The sequence below is a fragment of the Podarcis melisellensis genome (genome assembly GCF_964234715.1).
Source record: "Podarcis melisellensis genome assembly, chromosome: 13".
Classification (NCBI taxonomy): domain Eukaryota; kingdom Metazoa; phylum Chordata; class Lepidosauria; order Squamata; family Lacertidae; genus Podarcis; species Podarcis melisellensis.
The window spans coordinates 47,727,750-47,747,436 of NC_138545.1; the positions used below are offsets into that span (position 1 = coordinate 47,727,750).

The window sequence follows — 19,687 nt, forward strand, 5'->3', positions numbered from 1 at the left end:
GGGGGGCGCCGGAGGGATCTTTGCACCACGGCGCCCGATGTGCTTAAGACGGCCCTGGTTACAAGAAAGGAGAATCTAACTAAACATTAGGAAAAATGTTATGATGATAAGAGCTGTTCAACAATGGAACAGACACCCTTGGAAGAAAGTGGACTCTCCTTTGTTGGAGATTTTTAAGCAGAGGTTAGGTGACCATCAGGGATGCGGGTGGCGCTGTGGGTTAAACCACAGAGCCTAGGGCTTGCCGATCAGAAGGTCGGCAGTTTGAATCCCCGTGACAGGGTGAGCTCCCGTTGCTCGGTCCCTGCTCCTGCCAACCTAGCAGTTCGAAAGCACGTCAAAGTGCAAGTAGATAAATAGGTACCGCTCTGGTGGGAAGGTAAACTGTGGTCCTGTGCGCTGCTCTGGTTCTCCAGAAGCGGCTTAGTCATGCTGGCCACATGACCCGGAAGCTGTACGCCGGTTCCCTCGGCCAATAAAGCGAGATGAGCGCCGCAACCCCAGAGTCGGTCACGAAATGACCTAATGGTCAGGGGTCCCTTTACCTTTACCTTTAGGCGACCATCTGTCATGGGTGCTTTAGATGAGATTCCTGCGTTGCGGGGTGTTGGACTAGATGATCCTTGGGGTCCCTTCCAACGCTGCAATTCTATGATTCTGTGATTTTGATGCAAGTGTTGCCTGCTTTCCTTGCTTGTGGGTATGGGGTGTTCTGGTTGTCTGAGTGCAGTAGGAGATGCTGTTGGGCATTTTGTGTCTGAAATCCTAACATGTGGCACTTGTTAGGGTCCTAGGCAGAGAAGCATTATAAAAGTACTGTATTTTTCGCTCTATAGGGCGCACTGGACTATAGGGCGCACCTAGTTTTTAGGAGGGGAAATAAAGGGGGGAAATTATTTTTCCCCCAGCCCCAAAGAGCAAAGAAGCCAAGACAGCCAAGATCAATCTCACTGGCTGTCTTGGCTTCCTCTTTAGCCATGCGCAACCTCTCCAGCGGGGAGAGGTTGCGAGCGGCTTCGTTTTTAGCCGTGGGGCAGTTCGCCCTGCGCTCCCTGGGCTTCAGGCTGCAGGCTGCCATCCGCAAGCCTTTGGAGTACTCCGAAGGCTTGCAGATGGCTGCCTGAAGCCTGGAGAGCGAGAGGGGTTGGTGCGCACCGACCCCTCTCGCTCTCCAGGCTTAGCGAAAGCCTGCATTCGCTCCATAGGACGCACACAAATTTCCCCTTCATTTTTGGAGGGGAAAAAGTGCGTTCTATAGGGCGAAAAATATGGTATTTAAGTTTCCTGGATGCTTGTGAAATTAGGCTGTTTTGCCACTGCCGGAATCCCCCTCTAAGCATGCATGATGTGATTACTCAGAAGTAGGGGTGGAAGGATGTATTCATTTTGGCTCTCTCCATTTTCATTTTCCCCAATCTTATATCCAGTTGTCTGCATTTCGGCAGCAGTATGTGATTTACAAAAAAAAAAAAATCCTCATGAAAATTATTCAGCAAATTCTTCTCCTGATAAGCACATAATATGTATTTTTGTGGGTTACTTTCACTAATATATTCATTTTATGCACACTTTTGCCTAATTTTGCCTTTTTGTAAACAATGTTTGGTTGGAGAAATGCATGTCAAATTTGGATAACTGCGAGTTTATCCAAGGATGGCTGTATTAAGGTTCTCATATTGCTTTTGAAAGTGCAAATTGAATCAAATCCTACCCTCCACCCTTACTTGGAGCTAAGCTCATTGAATTTTGTGAGACTTACTGCCATGGAAGTGTGCATAGGATTGTAGCCTAACTTGTTCACGTGCATCTTACGCTTTCCTCTTCTCTTTCTTTCCAATAGCTACAGTAAACTTTCCAACTCAAGGTAGGCAGCTAATTCTTCAATATTAACTTAACCTAATGCAAGCTGCAGCCACTCTGCTGTGTCTCCATTAAAACCACATGGGAATCGGGGTCAGAATGTCTCCAGCCTAAACTAACACTCTTCCCATTCCGCCATTTTGAAGAGGAGCAACATGTTTTGCTACGACTTAGCAGAACAAACACTTTTTAAAAAACCACACAACGTTAGAGATGTGTGCAAATGGCTTCTGGAAATTTTCTACGCTTCTTTGTGGGCAGAAAAATGGAAGGAGCCATTTCATCAAATTTCTCCAGGGGGAGGCGAAATTTGCCAACATTTTTTTTGGGGGGGGGGCTATAAGACTTTCCGTTAGTGGTGAGTAGCCAACGCTCTTTCCTACAGTGTTGTTTGTTTAGTTTTGGCTGCTTCTGGAAGAAGAAGCAACAGCACCAACTATGTTGTGACAGCCCGGCTGCCATTTTGCATTTCCCACAATGCTCTGAGCTTCATCTGAGCATTGTGTGGGGAGATGGTGCTGGTGGTGGGAAAATGGCGGCCACCATTTGGTGGAGAATATTCAGAGAAAGTTCTGTGACGCGGTCTTATTTTTCTCAGAAGAGTGTCTTCTGACATGCTTTTCCTCAGCTCTGAAAATATTCTGTGGGGTTCCCATCCTGTGTTGCTTTTGGTCACATTCTAAAAATTAGAATCTAACATGACCAAGTAAGATTTCAGAACAGGTGAGTACCATGAAGAGCATATTTCCTTGCATATCTTCTGTGCACAATTCACCAGGCCTGTGAATCCTAGAGAATAGGAGGTACTGGAAATAAAATCAACCACCACAATCTCTTTCTCATATACATGTACCCTCTGGTGGATACATGGCAAAATGCACACAAGCTATTCTGGTGGATACATGGCAAAATGCACACAGCTGGAGTGAATGCATTTGCAAATACATTCATTTTAAAACTGTCTATCTCTTGATTTCATTCCCTCAATGAAAACTTGAATCTGTTGCTTTTTGCAATTGTTCTGTTATATCTGATTTGTGCCTAGTTAATGGAAATAAATAGTTTCCTTTGCCTGCTGGTAAAAATAGTTTTTGTTCAGATGGAGTTTAAACCTGTTCACAGACAGCTGTGAACATATTCATGCTAAAATATACTTTAAAAAAACACGAGAGTGATTGTTTTCAAATGTTGCCCTTCTATGCCAACTTGCTTGAAATGGCATATTATCCGAGGCAGGTAGATCTAGCTGCAGATTGGCGATGTTTGGAAGAAGAGGGGCCCTGCAGAAGTGGATCTGAGATTAGAACCAAAATGTGATCACAATCACAACACTGGGTATTATGCATATCCAGGGCTGAAATAGGAACTTGCTGCTGCCCCATCACCTATGTGGGGCTACCTGCAAAGCAGTGGCGACGACAATGGTCTCTGATGAGTTCTCATAAGACCTTGCCGAAATCTCGTGAGATTTTGTGTGTTCATTTTCTCTCAGCCAAACCTATTTCTCAGGGCTGGTGCAAAGGCCTGTTGTAAACCCTATTTGGGAGAGGTTATACATAGTGAGGTTGAATTCTCAAGAATAATCTTTTGGAGGATACAGTGGTACCTCAGGTTAAGTACTTTATTCGTTCAGGAGGTCCGTACTTAGCCTGAAATTGGCCTCCTGCTGCTACCGCGCCGCTGGAGCCCGATTTCTGTTCTCATCCTGAAGCAAAGTTCTTAACCCGAGGTAATATTTCTGGGTTAGCGGAGTCTGTAACCTGAAGCGTATGTAACCTGAGGCGTATGTAACCTGAGGTACCACTGTATTCTCGATTAATGAGGTGTATACATTTAAAGCAGCTGTGTAGACGACACAGAATTTAGTTTGTCGAGAATATTCTCACCTCACCTCACATCACTACAGTGATACCTCGGTTCTCAAACTTAATCCATTCCCGAAGTCCGTTCCAAAACCAAAGTGTTCCAAAACCAAGGCGTGCTTTCCCATAGAAAGTAATGCAAAATGGATGCATCTGTTCCAGACTTTTAAAAACTACACCTAAAACAGAAATTTAACATGACTTTTACTATCTAACAGACCATTGATCCATAAAATGAAAGCAATAAACAATGTACTGCAGTCACACAATCAATCAATCAGTAGCTGAACTGCGTTCCACACAGTCACAAAAACAAAACGAAAGGGCCACAAAAACAAAAATGCAACATAAATAGCAAAGAAAGACAGACCTCAGCGTAACACTCAAAACGGAAGCATAAAACTCAAAATGGGGCACGTTTGGCTTCTGAAAAAAGGTCACAAACCAGAACACTTACTTCCAGGTTTGCAGCGTTTGGAACCAAGGCACCACTGTAGTTATACATGCTACTTTTGGAGTTTTATCAGGCAAGGAAGACATCATTTGACAACTATTAGGGGGAGGGCTCTCTCCACACTTTATAAAGGAGTTTGAGGGCATGTCTTCAAGCTACAAATTTAAACCAATATCATGCATGTTTGGGGACACGGGTGGCGCTGTGGGTTAAACCACAGAGCCTAGGTCTTGCCAATCAGAAGGTCAGCGGTTTGAATCCCCACGACGGGGTGAGCTCCCATTGCTCGGTCCCTGCTCCTGCCCACCTAGCAGTTTGAAAGCACGTCAAAGTGCAAGTAGATAAATAGGTACCACTCTGGCGGGAAGGTAAACGGCGTTTCCGTGCGCTGCTCTGGTTCACCAGAAGCAGCTTAGTCATGCTAACCACATGACCCGGAAGCTGTATGCCGGCTTCCCTGGCCAATAAACCCCAGAGTCGGTCACGACTGGACCTAATGGTCAGGCTCCCTTTACCTTTATCTGCATGTTTACCTGTCCAAACCCTCAATCACAGAACTGTTACACAGTCTATATCTGTAGGGTCCTCCTGTCCTGTTTTGCGGTTCTGCCCCACTGCCAAAGCCTCCTTTGCCTGGGTAATATGATGGTGCCCAGGAGGCAGCAATGACAGTTTCTGGCAAGATCTAGTCTTGCCAGAAGCCACCACTTTTTCTGGAGTTTTGGGGTGGCCGGGGGGCACCGCCTCTTGGGGTTCTGCTGCCTGAGGCAGCTGCCTCAGCTCACCCCATGGGCCCTGATAGTCTGGATCTGCAATAAATAGTGCCTGCTTTCACCTGCAAACCATCCCCTCCTGGTGCTGCTTTGCAGCTGAAAAAGTGCAGCCTGACACCTGAGTCAGCTAGTAGTGTATAGTTCAGGGGAGATTATGGGCTGTTGCTTAACACTGGCTTGTGCCCATTTCTCCGGTGTAGCTGCCAAACAGAAGTCCACGCCTGTCGCTGGCTGTTCGATATCAATTAGATAGAAGATTATCGCAAATTGGCTGGAGCCACTTATTAAATAATCGGGGCAATTAACTCCTTAACTAAGTGAAATATACTTGGGAGTCCTGTTCTTTATTGCAGTATTGGATTGTAGCCAATGTTATGTCATACTATGTCATATGAGCAGACCCCCTGAAATTACTATTACAACAGACAACGGACTTATGGAGGCTTACAGATAAAATAAGAACAGCTAAAAGAAAAAAACAATAATTAAAAAAAAACAATCAAATATTCTCTCCCAATATTTGGGAGATGAACTGTGAAATATTCTCAGAGTCCTGCAGTGATTTCATGCTCTTCATTGTGGCTTGTAAAACAGTGGTTGAATTCTCCCCTAAACCTCAGGCTTTTATATACTTTATTGACACAATGAGTCCCATCTGATTGGCTGGTTCTGCTTCCCTCCTGGAGCCTGATTGGGCTGCTACTGCAGGGAGGGGAATGATGGGAAGAATTAACTGGATTTTAAGATGCTGTGTCTCTCTTGAAAAGGTTTTCCATGATGGTCGCATTACACAGTCGTTAGGCTTTCTTTGGTCGGAAGCTGGATCTATTGCATTTGCATTAGATGTTCAGAGAAATCATGCTGGACAGTAACCCACCCCAAACCACTGAAGCAAATCATCTGCAACCCCAACTGGAGGGGCTTGGAGCCTGATTTGCGTGGCGAGTTCCCGCCTCCCACCAGTAGGAATAAAGACACATGACACAATTACCGTATTGTTTGCTCTATAAGACTCACCTTTTCCCTCCCAAAAAGTAAGGGGAAATGTGTGTGTGTCTTATGGAGCGAATGCAGGCTGCGCAGCTATCCCAGAAGCCAGAACAGCAAGAGGGATTGCTGCTTTCACTGCATAGCAATCCCTCTTGCTGTTCTGGCTTCTGGGATTCAGAATATTTTTTTTCTTGTTTTCCTCCTCCAAAAACTAGGTGTGTCTTATAGAGCGAAAAATACGGTATTTTAGGTTAATGGGCTAAAATTGGCTACAGCTTTATTGGTTACAGGTAAAGAGCGGTATTGGCTTAGGCATTGGTCCTATCCGACTATCCGGCTTCAGCCTGTCTGCCTGAAGACCGGGAAGGGTTAACAACAGCAGGGGGAGCCCTGCTGATGCACATACACTAGGGACTCCCCCGGGGTCACCGCTCGGGGGCGCGCTTTAGGCCCTGACCTCCATAGGCTTCGGACGAGGCCATGCCCCCTGGAATCCTTTACCAGACTGCCCTTCAATATTTGGGGGAGGTGATGGCGCTCCTGCCCTCCATCACATCTACATAACAATACCCCAACCAATGCCTAACCACCAAAACCAAAGGAGTTGTGACTATTTGCTATGAGGTAGGCGAAAAACCAAATGGCCGGTGCCAATTTGCCAAGTGGAAAAATTCCTACCAGGCCCCTAACGGTGACCAACCGAGGTCCATAGCAAGGTCAGAAGGGGAACCTTGAAGGGAGGGCGGGTGGGAAACCACAGGAGCTAAGCGGACCAAAGAGGGAGATCCTGGGGCCGCGCTTGCCTTAAGTGAGGCAAGCCACACCCCCTGAGCCAGCTGATTGGCTGGCCAGGGGATGACGCGGCCTTAGGATTCCCCAGATCGTGTGGGGGCTGGAAGCCAGCCTCCGTGCGAATGTTGGGGGCGTGAAGCCCACAACACCACCTCCTCCCAAGGTCGGAAGGGCTTTCTCTCAGGCTTTCCCCCACAACTGGTGCTGTTTGAGAGTGATACCATGCAAACTGGGCAGTTTAAATGGGAATGCAAACAACTGCACACACACAGTAAACTCTGGAGCAGTCAAGACCTGTGTTTGCAAAAGGGCAACAGAAAGGCATGTCTGTTGATTTTTATACCAATTTCCCCCAAGGAATCCCGGGAATTTGTGTGGGGTTTAGTAGTCCCCACACAAAGCTGTAGTTTCCTAGGATGCACAGGAAGAGGGAGCAGATATCAAAGCAGTTTAAATCTCTAGTTGAAGGCAGACCTTGAGGCTGTTTAAGCCAGCGGCATGAGTAGATCTACTGAAATTAATAAGCACGACTAAGTTAGGGTCCATTAATTTCAATGGGTCTATTCTGTGTAAAACCTACTTGACTACCACCCCTGATCCTAAGCAGCTTTAAATCAGAATTAAATCCCATTTAGTTCATTGGGCCTTAACTTTGAGGTATGTGTAGGATTGCAGCCTTTAAAAGTGTTGGGTTCACCTAATTAATGATCCCTCCCTCCTTATCGCATGTTGTATGTGGGGTTGGATGTGTACAATCTGCATCAAGACTGGAGGCGAGGGAATAGCTTTGTCAAAGAGCTGGATTTTTTTTTAGATAGTTGCTCATGGAAAACAGGGTTTTGATATTGTTTCGAAATCACGTCTAATCAGGGGTGGGTGCTTACAACATCTCAAACCACTTTCAACTCTCCTCCGCTATGAAACACAGAGTAAACACAGGTTTTAATAGAGCCAATTGGTCTTCAAAAGGTCTTAACCAACTAAATGTTATTTGTACTTTAAAAAACACACCAAAACTGGCTGCTTTCTTATTTTGCAGTAAAGGCAGTCTCAGTATCCCATTCTGGACAATGCTCCCAGTCAGAATGAGGCCCCACAACTCTTCCTTGCTAAATATTGCTCCCCTTCCCCCAAGGTGTTATTACAAATTACACCTTTGGGACCAAAGTGCAGCCAGGAAAGGGGGCGAAGGTGAGGCAGAAAACTCAGTCCAGTATACCTGAAGGAGCATCTCCACTTCCATCGTTCTGCCTGGACACTGAGGTCCAGCGCCGAGGGCCTTCTGGCAGTTCTCTCGCTGAGAGAAGCCAAGTTACAGGGAACCAGACAGAGGGCCTTCTCGGTAGTGGCACCCGCCCTGTGGAACGCCCTCCCAGCAGATGTCAAAGAGAACAACAACTACCAAACTTTTAGAAGACATCTGAAGGCAGCCCTGTTTAGGGAAGCTTTTAATGTTTAATAGGTTACTGTGTTTTAGTGTTTTGTTGGAAGTAGCCCAGAGTGTGGCTGGGGAATCCCAGCCAGATGGGCGGGGTATTATAAATTATTATTATTATTATTGTTTTGACAAGGGCCCCCAATTTGGATCAGGTGCACATTCTGAAGCAGACCCCACCCCCACCCACCGCAACTGCTTTTTCTTAGGCATTGATGGCAGAGTTATCTCTTTCAGCTCCTAAAGGGCAAAAGGAGACAGTCCGGGGTGAGATCTCCTGGGGATCGGGGGGGGGGGGGTTGTGTGTGCTGGATATTTTTTCTGACCCCCATCAGATTGCCATTCATTCATCCCTGCCTCTAAAGTGAGTTTTGCAGAAATATTAAATACAGTGGGTGGGGATCAGGGTCATTTCTTTGCTTTACGTTATCTTTCTAAAACTAGAAGGCAAGTAGATTTCTAAGTTTAAAAACCCGCTCTACAGTGGTACCTCTAGTTACGGACTCGATCCATTCCAGGGTGCCGTTTGCACCCCGAAAAGTCCATAACTAGAGTGCTGCTTCTGCGCACATGCGCAGCGCGATAGAGCGCTTCTACACATGTGCAAAGTGCACGCGCGGCAAAACCCGGAAGTACAGTGGTACCTCTGGATATGAACAGGATCTGTTCCGGGGCCCCGTTCGCATCCTGAAGTGAACGCAACCCGTGTCTGCACATCTGTGCGTGCGCAGGTCGTGATTCACCGCTTCTGCGCATGTGCGTGACATCATCTTGACCGTTTGCGCATGCGCGAGTGGCAAAACCCGGAAGTAACGCATTCCGACTTCTGGGTCGCCGCAGAGCGCAGCCCGAAAACGCTTAACCTGAAGCAACTTAAACCCGAGGTATGATTGCATACACTTCCAGGTTTGCCGTGTTCACAAGCCGAAAAGACGCAACACAAGGTATGACTGTACTTTTTCAGAATATTTATGGTAATGTTCAGATCATGACAAAAGTCTTGTTATTGGGAATGAAACTGGGCTAAGAAGATGTTCTTTGGCAGGTTGCGGGACACGAGTGGAAAGATCCGTGGAGAGAATCTATGGAGGAAACATTGCTGTGGAAGGGGAGTGGCCGTGGCAAGCTAGTCTTCAGCTGAACGGCATCCATCGCTGTGGCGCAACACTGATCGGTGATATATGGCTTTTAACTGCAGCTCACTGCTTTAGAGGGTGAGAAGATCTCTCCCCCCCCCCACCTCCCAGCCTTGCTAAAACTGTTTCTGGGTTCTGCACCAACATTACATGAGTAATCAGAATCTTTAGTAAGCTATCACATCACATGCAACCTCTACCCAGCTATATATATGTTCAAAACATATGAAATTGATGCTTACCGTATTTTTCGCTCTATAGGACGCACTTTTTCCCCTCCAAAAATGAAGGGGAAATGTGTGTGAGTCCTATGGAGTGAATGCAGGCTACTTGGCTTCAGCAATAGCAACGCAAAGCCTCCGAAGCGCAGAGGGAACGTTCCCTCTGTGCTCCGGAGGCTTCGCGTTGCTTTCGCTGAAGCCTGGAGAGCGAGAGGGGTTGGTGCTCACCAACCCCTCTCGCTCTCCAGGCTTCAGGAATAAGTTCCCACTGTGCTCCGCAGGTTTCGGGTTCCTTTCAGCAGAGAGGGAGAGCTGCACAGCGCCCCTTCAGCCAAGCGGGAGGAGAAATGGAAGGGGCTCCGTTTCTCCTGCCGCTTCGCTGAAGGGGCACTGAGCAGAGAGGGGGAGATTTCCCCCCCTTGTTCTCCCCCTCTAAAACAAGGTGCGTCCTATGGTCCGGTGCCTGCTATAGAGCGAAAAATACAGTAGTTAGTTTGCCCCCACTCGTGGTTCTCCTCCCATCCTGGCTTTCTTTCTTCCAAGTTGGACTTATTTCTGGCCGGGGAGACCTCAGGGGGGAGAACTGTGGAGCCAAATCAGTAGGAAAGGGGAGAATTCTGCCCTACACAATCCCTTCTTTTGCCTTAATATTAACTTGTTGTTAAGAAAGGCTGGAGTGCAATAAAACTCTGTATGCATGTTGAGTAGAATGGATGATTATTCTACCACTCTCAAATGTGTTTTAGAGTGAGGGATCTTCGCAGCTGGACAGCTAGTTTTGGGGCCCGCTTAAACCCTCCACTATTGAGAAGGAACCTTCGCCAGATCATTGTGCATGAGCAATACGCCGAGAGCGTCATGAGACATGAGTTTGACATTGCTGTCGTGCAGCTTGCGTACCCAGTTCAGTTTACGGCAGCCGTGCACCGCATCTGTCTCCCAGAGGCGTCGTATATCTTTCCAGAAAACACCACCTGCTTCGTCACGGGATATGGTGCTCTGAGAGATGAAGGTCAGTAAACTATCTGTTCAGCTTAAACACAGACGTTGACTTTCAAGGTGCAGTCACTGTGGCAAGGCCGGTTCCAAGTCATGGAGTGACATTCACCTGCTGGGCTCTCCCATAGCAGGTCCAACCCCAAACTACCAATTAGAGAAGAAGAAGAAGAGTTTGGATTTGATATCCCGCTTTATCACTTCCCTAAGGAGTCTTAAAGCGGCTAACATTCTCCTTTCCCTTCCTCCCCCACAACAAACACTCTGTGAGGTGAGTGAGGCTGAGAGACTTCAGAGAAGTGTGACTAGCTGCATGTGGAGGAGCAGGGAATCAAACCCGGTTCACCAGATTACAAGTCCACTGCTCTTAACCACTACACCACACTGGCTCTCCAAAGAGAGTTATCCAAAGTTATCTCCAAAGAGTTATCCAAAGAGAACAAAGATATAAACACAGGGAAGGTGTTGCTCCTGCTACTACAAGCAGTGGCATGGCATAGGGGTGTGGGGAACAGGACCTTCGTGGGCCCAAACCTTCCAGAGGACTCCCTCTCCCACTTTGTGGGAGTGGCTGCTACTCCTCAGAAGCACCTGATCCGAAGTTGGGTTTGGTGGACCATCCTGAGGTGCCAATGCCATAAAGGGGATGCAAATGGTGCTGTGGTCTAAACCACTGAGCCTCTTGGGCTTGCCGATCAGAAGGTCGGCGGTTCAAATCCCCACAACGGAGTGAGCTCCCGTTTCTCGGTCCCTGCTCCTGCCAACCTGCAGTTCGAAAGCATGCCAGTGCACTATGTGACACTATGATGTGAAACAGCTCTATTAAATTTTCAGATTTTAATGTATAGTCTACATAAAGGTTTACTCAATTCTTTTTTTATTTGCATTTTCAAAAAGAGGAACAGAGAGCATATTTAACCCCCTCCCCTGTCTCACAACTTCATACCAAATACAGCATGTATGCAAATACCATATGACTTCCCTTCCACACTTTTCCTGGTTCCTTTTGCTTTTCTACTACTTTTCTGTAAGTGCTGTTTTTACATCAGTAGTAAGTTGAAGTAGTAAGGGACACAGGTGGTGCTGTGGGTTAAACCACAGAGCCTTTTGGGCTTGCCAATCAAAAGGTTGGCGGTTCGAATCCCCGTGACGGGGTGAGCTCCCATTGCTCGGTCCCTGCTCCTGCCAACCTAGCAGTTCGAAAGCACACCAGTGCAAGTAGATTATTAGGTACCCCTCCGGTGGGGTCGTATGTGCTTGTAGGTGTCCATAATCTTGGGGTGCAAAAGGCACACAGGGGCACAGTTACCCCATTCAGGACCAGGGAGTCCTCCTCACCAGCCCGCCCCCTGTTCCCCAAGAACAGTACTTCTGTCTTGTCAGGATTCAACCTTAATCCATTAGCCACCATCCATCCTCCAACCGCCTCCAGCCACTCGCACAGGACCTTCACTGCCTTCACTGGTTCTGTTTTGAAAGAGAGGTAGAGACTGAGTATCTGTATCAAGTCTGGCTGAACCAGAGGTTTCATATTGCTAATCCTAGAGGGTCACGTTGCAAACTCCCTGTTTTGTTAGGGCTCCCAGGGCTGAGCACGTACTGCCTAAGGAACTCACTAGGCGAAGTTTAAGCATCAGACCATGAGATCCTTGCTTCAGATTTGGCAACTCTTAGCAACTCCCCCACCTGCAATGGAAGTGAAGTGCTGAGAGTGCATTGGTAGCAGTGCTTCTGTAACTGAACGGTGACTCTGTGGTCCTGTGTTGCATGGGGTGTGGGGTTATGTGGTGCTTCTGTGTGTGTTACACCGTAGCCTTCCTACAAAATTTCATGCCACCCATATTATTTTGGAACTAGGTCCCAGCGTCGGTGAACTTCGCCAAACAGAAGTGAAAATCATAGGCAATGAGATTTGCAACAGATGGAACGTGTACAATGGCGCCATTTCGGCAGGGATGCTTTGTGCTGGGTACCTGGAAGGAGGGAGTGATGCCTGCCAAGTAAGTCCAATAGCTTAATAGTAGAGGGATGCAGGGAGAGAAATCCATGCAGCTTGCATTTTAATGCAACGTATCTAATTTGCAGCTCCAAAGCCAGCATGTGGCTCTAAACCAGGGGTTGGCAAACTATGGTCCACGGGCCAGATTCGGCCCAATTGCCCTACGGATCCAGCCCGTGGATGTTCTGTGGATCATCTATTCTGTTCGCTAATTTTTTTCCATTAATTTTTTTCGGCGGCGCCATTGGGGGGCGCCATTTCCCCCATCCTCTCACACACCATGGTGCCTCCTCCCTCCTCCTGGCTTCTCCACGCCCTACGTAGTGGAGGAAGGGGGCTGGGCTGAGCTGGCTGAGCGCCATTTTGTAACCAAACAATTAAACCCCTGTGTTGCAAACAATCATCAGTAATATCCAAGGCAACATGATCATCAGTAATATCCAAGGCAACCTCTCCTGGCTGGAGAGGTTGCGTGGGGCTAAAGAAGCCATAGGCTTCTTTGCTCTTTGGGGCTGGGGGGGGGACCCGGGCTTCCCCGGCAGCCCCGAGAAGTTCGCAGAGCAGTGGGAAGGCTGCGCGCCTTTCTGCTGCTCCCCGACCTGCTCTTTGGGGCTGGCGGTGGGGGAAAGCAGCGCTTCCCCCCACCGCCGGCCCCAAAGAGCAGGTCGGGGAGCAGCGGAAGGCTGCGGCGCTTTTCCGCTGCTCCCCGACCTGCCCTTTGGGGCTGGTGGTGGGCTTCCCCCCGCCAGCCCCAAAGAGCAGGTTGGAAGGAACCCGAAGTCTCCTTCGGGTCGCCTTCACTGAAGCCTGGAGAGCGTGCACCGACCCCTCTCACTCTCCAGGCTTCCAAGCTAGCCGCCTGAAGGCGACTGAATGTACCTTGAACGGCACCTTGTTTTAGAGGGGGAGAACAAGGGGGGGGGAATTCTCCCCCTCTCTGCGCAGCGCCTCCTGCCACTTCGCTGAATGGGTGCTGGGCAGAGAGGGGGAGATTTATTTTTTCTTGTTCTCCCCCTCTAAAACAAGGTGTGTCCTATGGTCGGGTGTGTCCTATAGAGCGAAAAATACGGTACCCGCTGTTTCGTGGAATTCTTCTTCAGCACAGCAGATGGATACGAAAATGCTTCATAAACTGAAAATTAATTATTGAAATGATGACCTGCATATGCATGGTAACTTACAATAACTCAAATTATTATAAACTGTACGCATTAACTATAATGTCAATACAATATGAAATGAAACTAAAAGTACATACCCCATCTATATGGTGAATGGAATTGTAGAAGACCAATTGCTATGGAGCAGTGGTCATAAAGCTATGTACTGTATTTTTCGCTCTATAAGACGCACCAGACCATAAGACGCACCTAGTTTTTGGAGGAGGAAAACAAGAAAAAATATATTCTGAATCTCAGAAGCCAGAACAGCAAGAGGGATTGCTGTGCAGCGAAAGCAGCGATCCCTCTTCCTGTTCTGGCTTCTGGGATAGCTGCGCAGCCTGCATTCACTCCATAAGACGCACACACATTTCCCCTTACTTTTTAGGAGGGAAAAGGTGAGTCTTATAGAGCAAAAAATACGGTAACCACTGCTACTAAGGGCAGGCACAGGAGCCACAGTTGCGAGAGCACAGCGCTGACATTAGCAGCATAGGTAGGCAGGGGCTGGGGGGGAGAGAGAAGCCCCCTCCGCCACATGCATGTAGTCCGGCCCTCTACAAGGTCTAGGGGATGGTGAACCGGCCCCCTCCCCAAAAGGTTTGCTGAGCCCTGCTCTAAACCCCACTGCACCAAATAATATGCATATCAAAAATGGTCTTCTTTCCTCTCCTAGGGCGACTCTGGTGGTCCTCTGGTTACTCCTGATTCTAGAGGAATATGGTACCTGGTTGGCATAGTGAGCTGGGGCGAAGAATGTGCGAAGCCAAACAAGCCTGGAGTCTACACGCGAGTAACTTACTATCGGGAATGGATTGCTGCCCGCACTGGGATATGAAGCTGCGAAGGAGGATTTGCAGGCAATGTCAGAGCCTGGAACCCCAAGACATTTGGACTAAACATATATATATATATACATATGATGCATATAGCTCCATTGTTTTGGTCCGTTCTGGTTTCAGAGCAGGCCTGGTGCCTCTACTGGAAGCACCAACACAATTCCATGCCAAATTACGCCATGCCGACCAGCCTCATTTTATTTCACATTCTTGGTTTTGTTTTGTTTTTTGTTTTTTTTACAAGGAGAGCAATAGATTGAGGAATACAGTTGCAACCAGCAAGAAATGTTTTGTGTGTGGTTCTTTACGTCGCCAATCCGTGAAACAGTTGTACTGTTTTAATACAGTGGATCTCTTACTGCCATATCTTTTTTGATAACCTGGCTGACAGTGCTTTTTTAAAGGGGTTCACATCCCGTTTTGCTCAAGGCAATGACTACGCATAGGGACTAGGAACAGCCCGATTTATTTCTTCCCCCTTTCAAGTCTAAATACCCCCGTCACAAATATCCCAGGCAGTATCTTGGGGGAGGTGGATCCTTGGGCAAGAGTCTGCCTGTGCAGTGGCGTAGCGTGGGTTGTCAGCACCCGGGGCAAGGCAAGTAATTTGCGCCCCCTAACCCGTGGATTTGCGCCCCCATCCCTAACCCCCAGATGTTGCGCCCGGTGCAGCCGGCCCCCCTTGCACCCCCCATCTCCTTAACTCAGGAATGGTGAAGAGGGGTGAGGCAGGAAGATCGAGAAAGCACAGAGAGCCCACTGTGGTATTCTGTTACCTTGAGTGCACCCTGATGCAGAGCCATCTTTCCCATAGGACTTAGTGGCTCGTTGCGCCAGGGCGCTGACCTCTCAGGGCTGCCCCAGCTTTGCCGGCGGCCTCCCCTTTCCCTGCACGCCACCAGCTGTGCCCCACCAACCATCTTTCCCTCCTACCCTCCTCGGCCCGCCCCCCTTTGCGGGCGGGCGCATTGGTGCTGCTGCTGCTTGTGCTGCTCCCATAAATGCTCTGTGGCAGCCGCACGGGCAGCAGTGGCAGTGGCGTAGCGTGGGGGGTGCAGGGGGGGCCGGCCGCACCAGGCGCAACATCTGGGGGGGCGCGCTCGCACTCGCAGCTCTCTGCCCCTACTAAAATCCACGGGTTAGGGGGCGCAAATTACTTGCCTTGCCCTGGGTGCTGACAACCCACGCTACGCCACTGAGGAGCCGCCCCTCAACTCTGAGGCAGTGGCCGAGAACGGGCTGCCTCCTCCTCCCCCACAGCCGTGGGAATCCCATCAGCCGCTGTCGTCGTTGTCTGAGGAAGCGGTGGGAGTGGCAGTGGTGGGAGCAGCTCCCGAGGGGCCTCCTCCACGTCACCAGTGCCCGCCGCCCCACCACACCACTCCCCGGGGCACAGGCGGTGGTGTGGCAACTGCCTCCTGCTCCTCGGGCCCTTGGGCCGCTGGGCAGCAGCGAGAGCGCTGGCAGCAGGCTGTCGTCAGGCAGCGGAGGAGGAGGCACCCTGGAGCCCCGCAAGCGAGCGCGGGGTTCTGGCGGTCTGGCCAGCTGCGCTGTGTCCACCACATTGACAGCGTCTTCTGTGGGCGGCGGTTCCTGGGGCTACGAGGTGGTCTGCGAGTTGGGCCCCGAGTTCTAAATTCTGAGAAAGGGAGGGGGTGCCGGAGGGATCTTTGCACCAGGGTGCCGGATATGCTTAAGACGGCCCTGCCCTGATGTCAAGTTTCCCCTCAGATCCGTTGTCCTGACACCCAAGAGCGTAACGAAAGGTTCTATGAGCGCATTGTATTTCACAATGCGTGGTGCGCCTGCAAGCATCAAACCAGTATCTGCTTCCTGCGCACCTGAGAGGGCTTGGTGGACTTCTTGCTGCCATCATCAGGGTCTTGAGAAGATGCCCCACAGAGGACTCGCAGCATTAACATCCCAAGAGGGACTTGCTTCTCCAATAGCCACAGCCTTGGATTCCAGCAAAAACCAGGCATGGTTCTGCAGACTTGCTTCCAGCTCACAAAACTCAGACTCCCCACACTGGCCTTTGTCTTTGTAACTACCAGAGAGTTGGTGAAACACCCCCCCCCCCCAATTTTCTGTCTGGCACACAGCCACTTCCTTTGTTACCTGACTGGCCCATACTTAGAGAGCCATTGCCTCACCAGGAAGCTAGCCTGGCTTTTCCAGGAATTGAATCGTAGCTATTAACTGTTCCCTTTTTTAAAGGGAAATTCCCTTATTCAGAATAGGATTCCTCGCAAGAAAAGGGAAAAGCTGACAGCTATGAATTGAATCATAGCTATCAGGGAGGCAGTGGGAGACAGGAGTGCCTGGCGTGCTCTGGTCCATGGGGTCACGTAGAGTCGGACACGACTAAACGACTAAACAACAACAAATGAATTGAATCAGTGCTGAATCCAGGAACTCATAACACTAATATGCCCAACTATGCATTTCAAAGTATTTTTCTTACGGACCAACGTGGCTGCCTTTGTTGTTTCGTTAGCCAAAATGTTTATCTGCATTTTAATTCATCTCTTCAGCAATAGCAGCGACTGCAATGTTCACATAAATAGGAGAGCACCTGGCTTAAAGGCAACTGTAAGCCTTGCGTTCCCATTCTAACTTCCTTCGATGGGCAGTCATTTGCTGGGAGTATACCTGAGACCTAAGTTGTTTGCTTGCCACCTCCTCTGCAAATCTGACGCAAGATTCAAGTCGCATGTTGAGATCCTAGCGTGATGCAACAGAATTAAGGTGGGAGCAGCCAAGCTTAACTCATTTTTATTTTTTTAATAGCTCGTCCATGGTGTGTTTTCCTTCCCACCTCCTTAAAACTATGCCTTGTGTTTGGAAAATGCAACAAATGTCATTCGCCAGCAAGCGAGAATATAATAGTCTGCGGTTAAAGAGTCAGAATTAATCAATAAGGCTGCCCTGCTGGCTAATTGATCATTGGGATAGCTCAGTTGGTAGAGCATGAGACTCGATCACAGGGTTGTGGGTCTGGGCCCCACATTGGGCAAAAGATTCCTACATTGCAAGGAGGTGTAATCTTCAACACCTCCCTTTCCATAGAGGCACAGATTGCAGCTATAACAAAGGCGGCATTTTTTCATCTCCGCCAAACTAAGCAGCTGGCTCCTTATCTCTCTCGCCCTGACCTAGCCACTGTGATCCACGCGACGATCACCTCCAGACTGGATTATTGTAACTCGCTCAATGTGGGGCTGCCCTTGAGACTGACCCAGAAACTCCAGCGGGTGCAGAATGCTGCGGCGAGACTCCTTACGGGGTCCTTGCTGCGAGATAACATTCACCCGGTGCTATACCAGCTGCACTGGCTCCCGGTGGGGTACAGGATCAGGTTTAAGGTGCTGGTTTTAACCTTTAAAGCCTAGGACCCTCGTACCTACGGGACCGCCTCTCCTGGTATGTCCCACAGAGGACCTTACGGTCTTCAAACAAAAACATCTTGGAGGTCCTGGGCCACAGAGAGGTTAGGCTGGCCTCAACCAGAGCCAGGGCTTTTTCAGCTGTGGCCCCGATCTGGTGGAACGCTCTGTCACAAGAAACTAGGGCCCTGTGGGACGTGACATCTTTCTGCAGGGCCTGCAAGACAGAGCTGTTCCACCAGGCCTTTGGCCAAGGCACAAGCTGACCCCCTCCTTTGGCAATCCTCACAGAACTCTAGCCCAATGGTTGCCATTAATCTGATTTGAACTGATTTTATAATGAAATGATTTTAGAATGTTGTATCATTTTACTGTTGTTAGCCCCTCTGAACCCGGCTTCGGCTGGGGAGGGCGGGGTATCAATAAATTATTATTATTATTATTATTGACCCCCTTCCATCTCTACAATACTATGATTCTATCAATGCAGACATCTGACCCAAACCATCCCAAACCCCAGCATTATTCCTTCATCCCCCTAGTCTCTCCTCACACCTGACAGCTCATCATCCTTCATGGCCTGGATTACCACAAGAGGCCCTGCTCCGTGAATGATTTTGCTTGTCAGATATGGATGGATGACACAGCCTTTTGCTGCTTGCAGTTCTCCTGTAGCGGAAATGAAGGAAAAACAGATCTCAAAGGATAACTTTACGTGGTAGACCAAAACCAGCTTTGAATGCCTCTGGAATATTGTGTACGTGTTTACTTCTTCGTTCTCTGGAATCACAGGTTTGCTGTCCAGCTACAAATTACCCACCGCAGACTCACATAAAGAATCGGGACCTGCTGTTCTGCTGCATTTTTTAGTTTATTCTGTAGGAATAAGAGACTGGCACATCAGTGTTGGGCTCACCCTTATCCATCTTTCAGCCCAGTTAGGCTGATTACTGCTCAAACTATGCATGAACAAGTGTCCAGGCCAGCAGATTCTTCCCTATAGATGCCAACACCCATTGCAGTGACAATCCACAAGAGGGCACTGCTATACAGTTGCAGCTATAACGTTTAAGTGTGTTTTAAGTGCATTATACAAACGTGACACTAGATGGCGCTGATGAGCTAATGGAAAATTCCATATATATTTTACGTTTTTAACAAAAGCATTTCCACAGCGTTTTCTTAAATATCTTACTTACAGAAATATTACTTACAGGCCAGAAATATTATTTACACCCAAGGAGTACATATAGCTCAATGAGGATAAAATTTGGTGGAAACCTTGTTTTTTAAAGAAATAGTGGCTTATGAGCAATAGTGGCTTTCTCACAAGCATACATCTTTTTAAAGAGTAGAATAAGAAGACGGAGAAGTTTTAATTATAATTTAAATACATTATTGAACTATTAAAAATTGTTTAGTACAGTGGTACCTCGGGTTAAGTACTTAATTCGTTCCAGAGGTCTGTATTTAACCTGAAACTGTACTTACCGTAACTTGAAGCACCACTTTAACTAATGGGGCCTCCCGCTGCCACCGCGACGCTGCTGCACGATTTCTGTTCTCATCCTGAAGCAAAGTTCTTAACCTGAAGCACTATTTCTGGGTTAGCGGAGTCTGTAACCTGAAGCGTATGTAACCTGAAGTGTACGTAACCCGAGGTACCAGTGTACATTTTAAAATGAATAATGTATTTATTGTAAAATGTATTTAAAATTATAATACATTATAAAAAAAATTACGTTATATACTTACTTATTTATAAGACTTCGGTTATCCCCAGG

General features: G+C 48.3%; 1 protein-coding gene across 4 annotated transcripts in view; it reads left to right on the forward strand.

Annotated features, from left to right (window-relative positions):
• The window catches only part of LOC309354210 (transmembrane protease serine 11A-like), a 69,969-nt gene extending 55,166 nt beyond the window's left edge, over nt 1-14,803 (forward strand). For 3 of the 4 annotated variants that reach the window (XM_081884257.1, XM_081884258.1, XM_081884259.1), the window contains 5 exons: nt 1,841-1,864; nt 9,212-9,380; nt 10,270-10,535; nt 12,377-12,519; nt 14,355-14,803. In XM_081884257.1, the coding sequence (XP_081740383.1) occupies nt 1,841-1,864; nt 9,212-9,380; nt 10,270-10,535; nt 12,377-12,519; nt 14,355-14,516 (764 nt within the window). In that variant the 3' untranslated portion in view covers nt 14,517-14,803. The remainder of the gene's footprint in view (nt 1-1,840; nt 1,865-9,211; nt 9,381-10,269; nt 10,536-12,376; nt 12,520-14,354) is intronic. The other variant, XM_081884260.1, reaches the window with a different exon arrangement.
• Nucleotides 14,804-19,687: the final 4,884 nt, after the last annotated feature.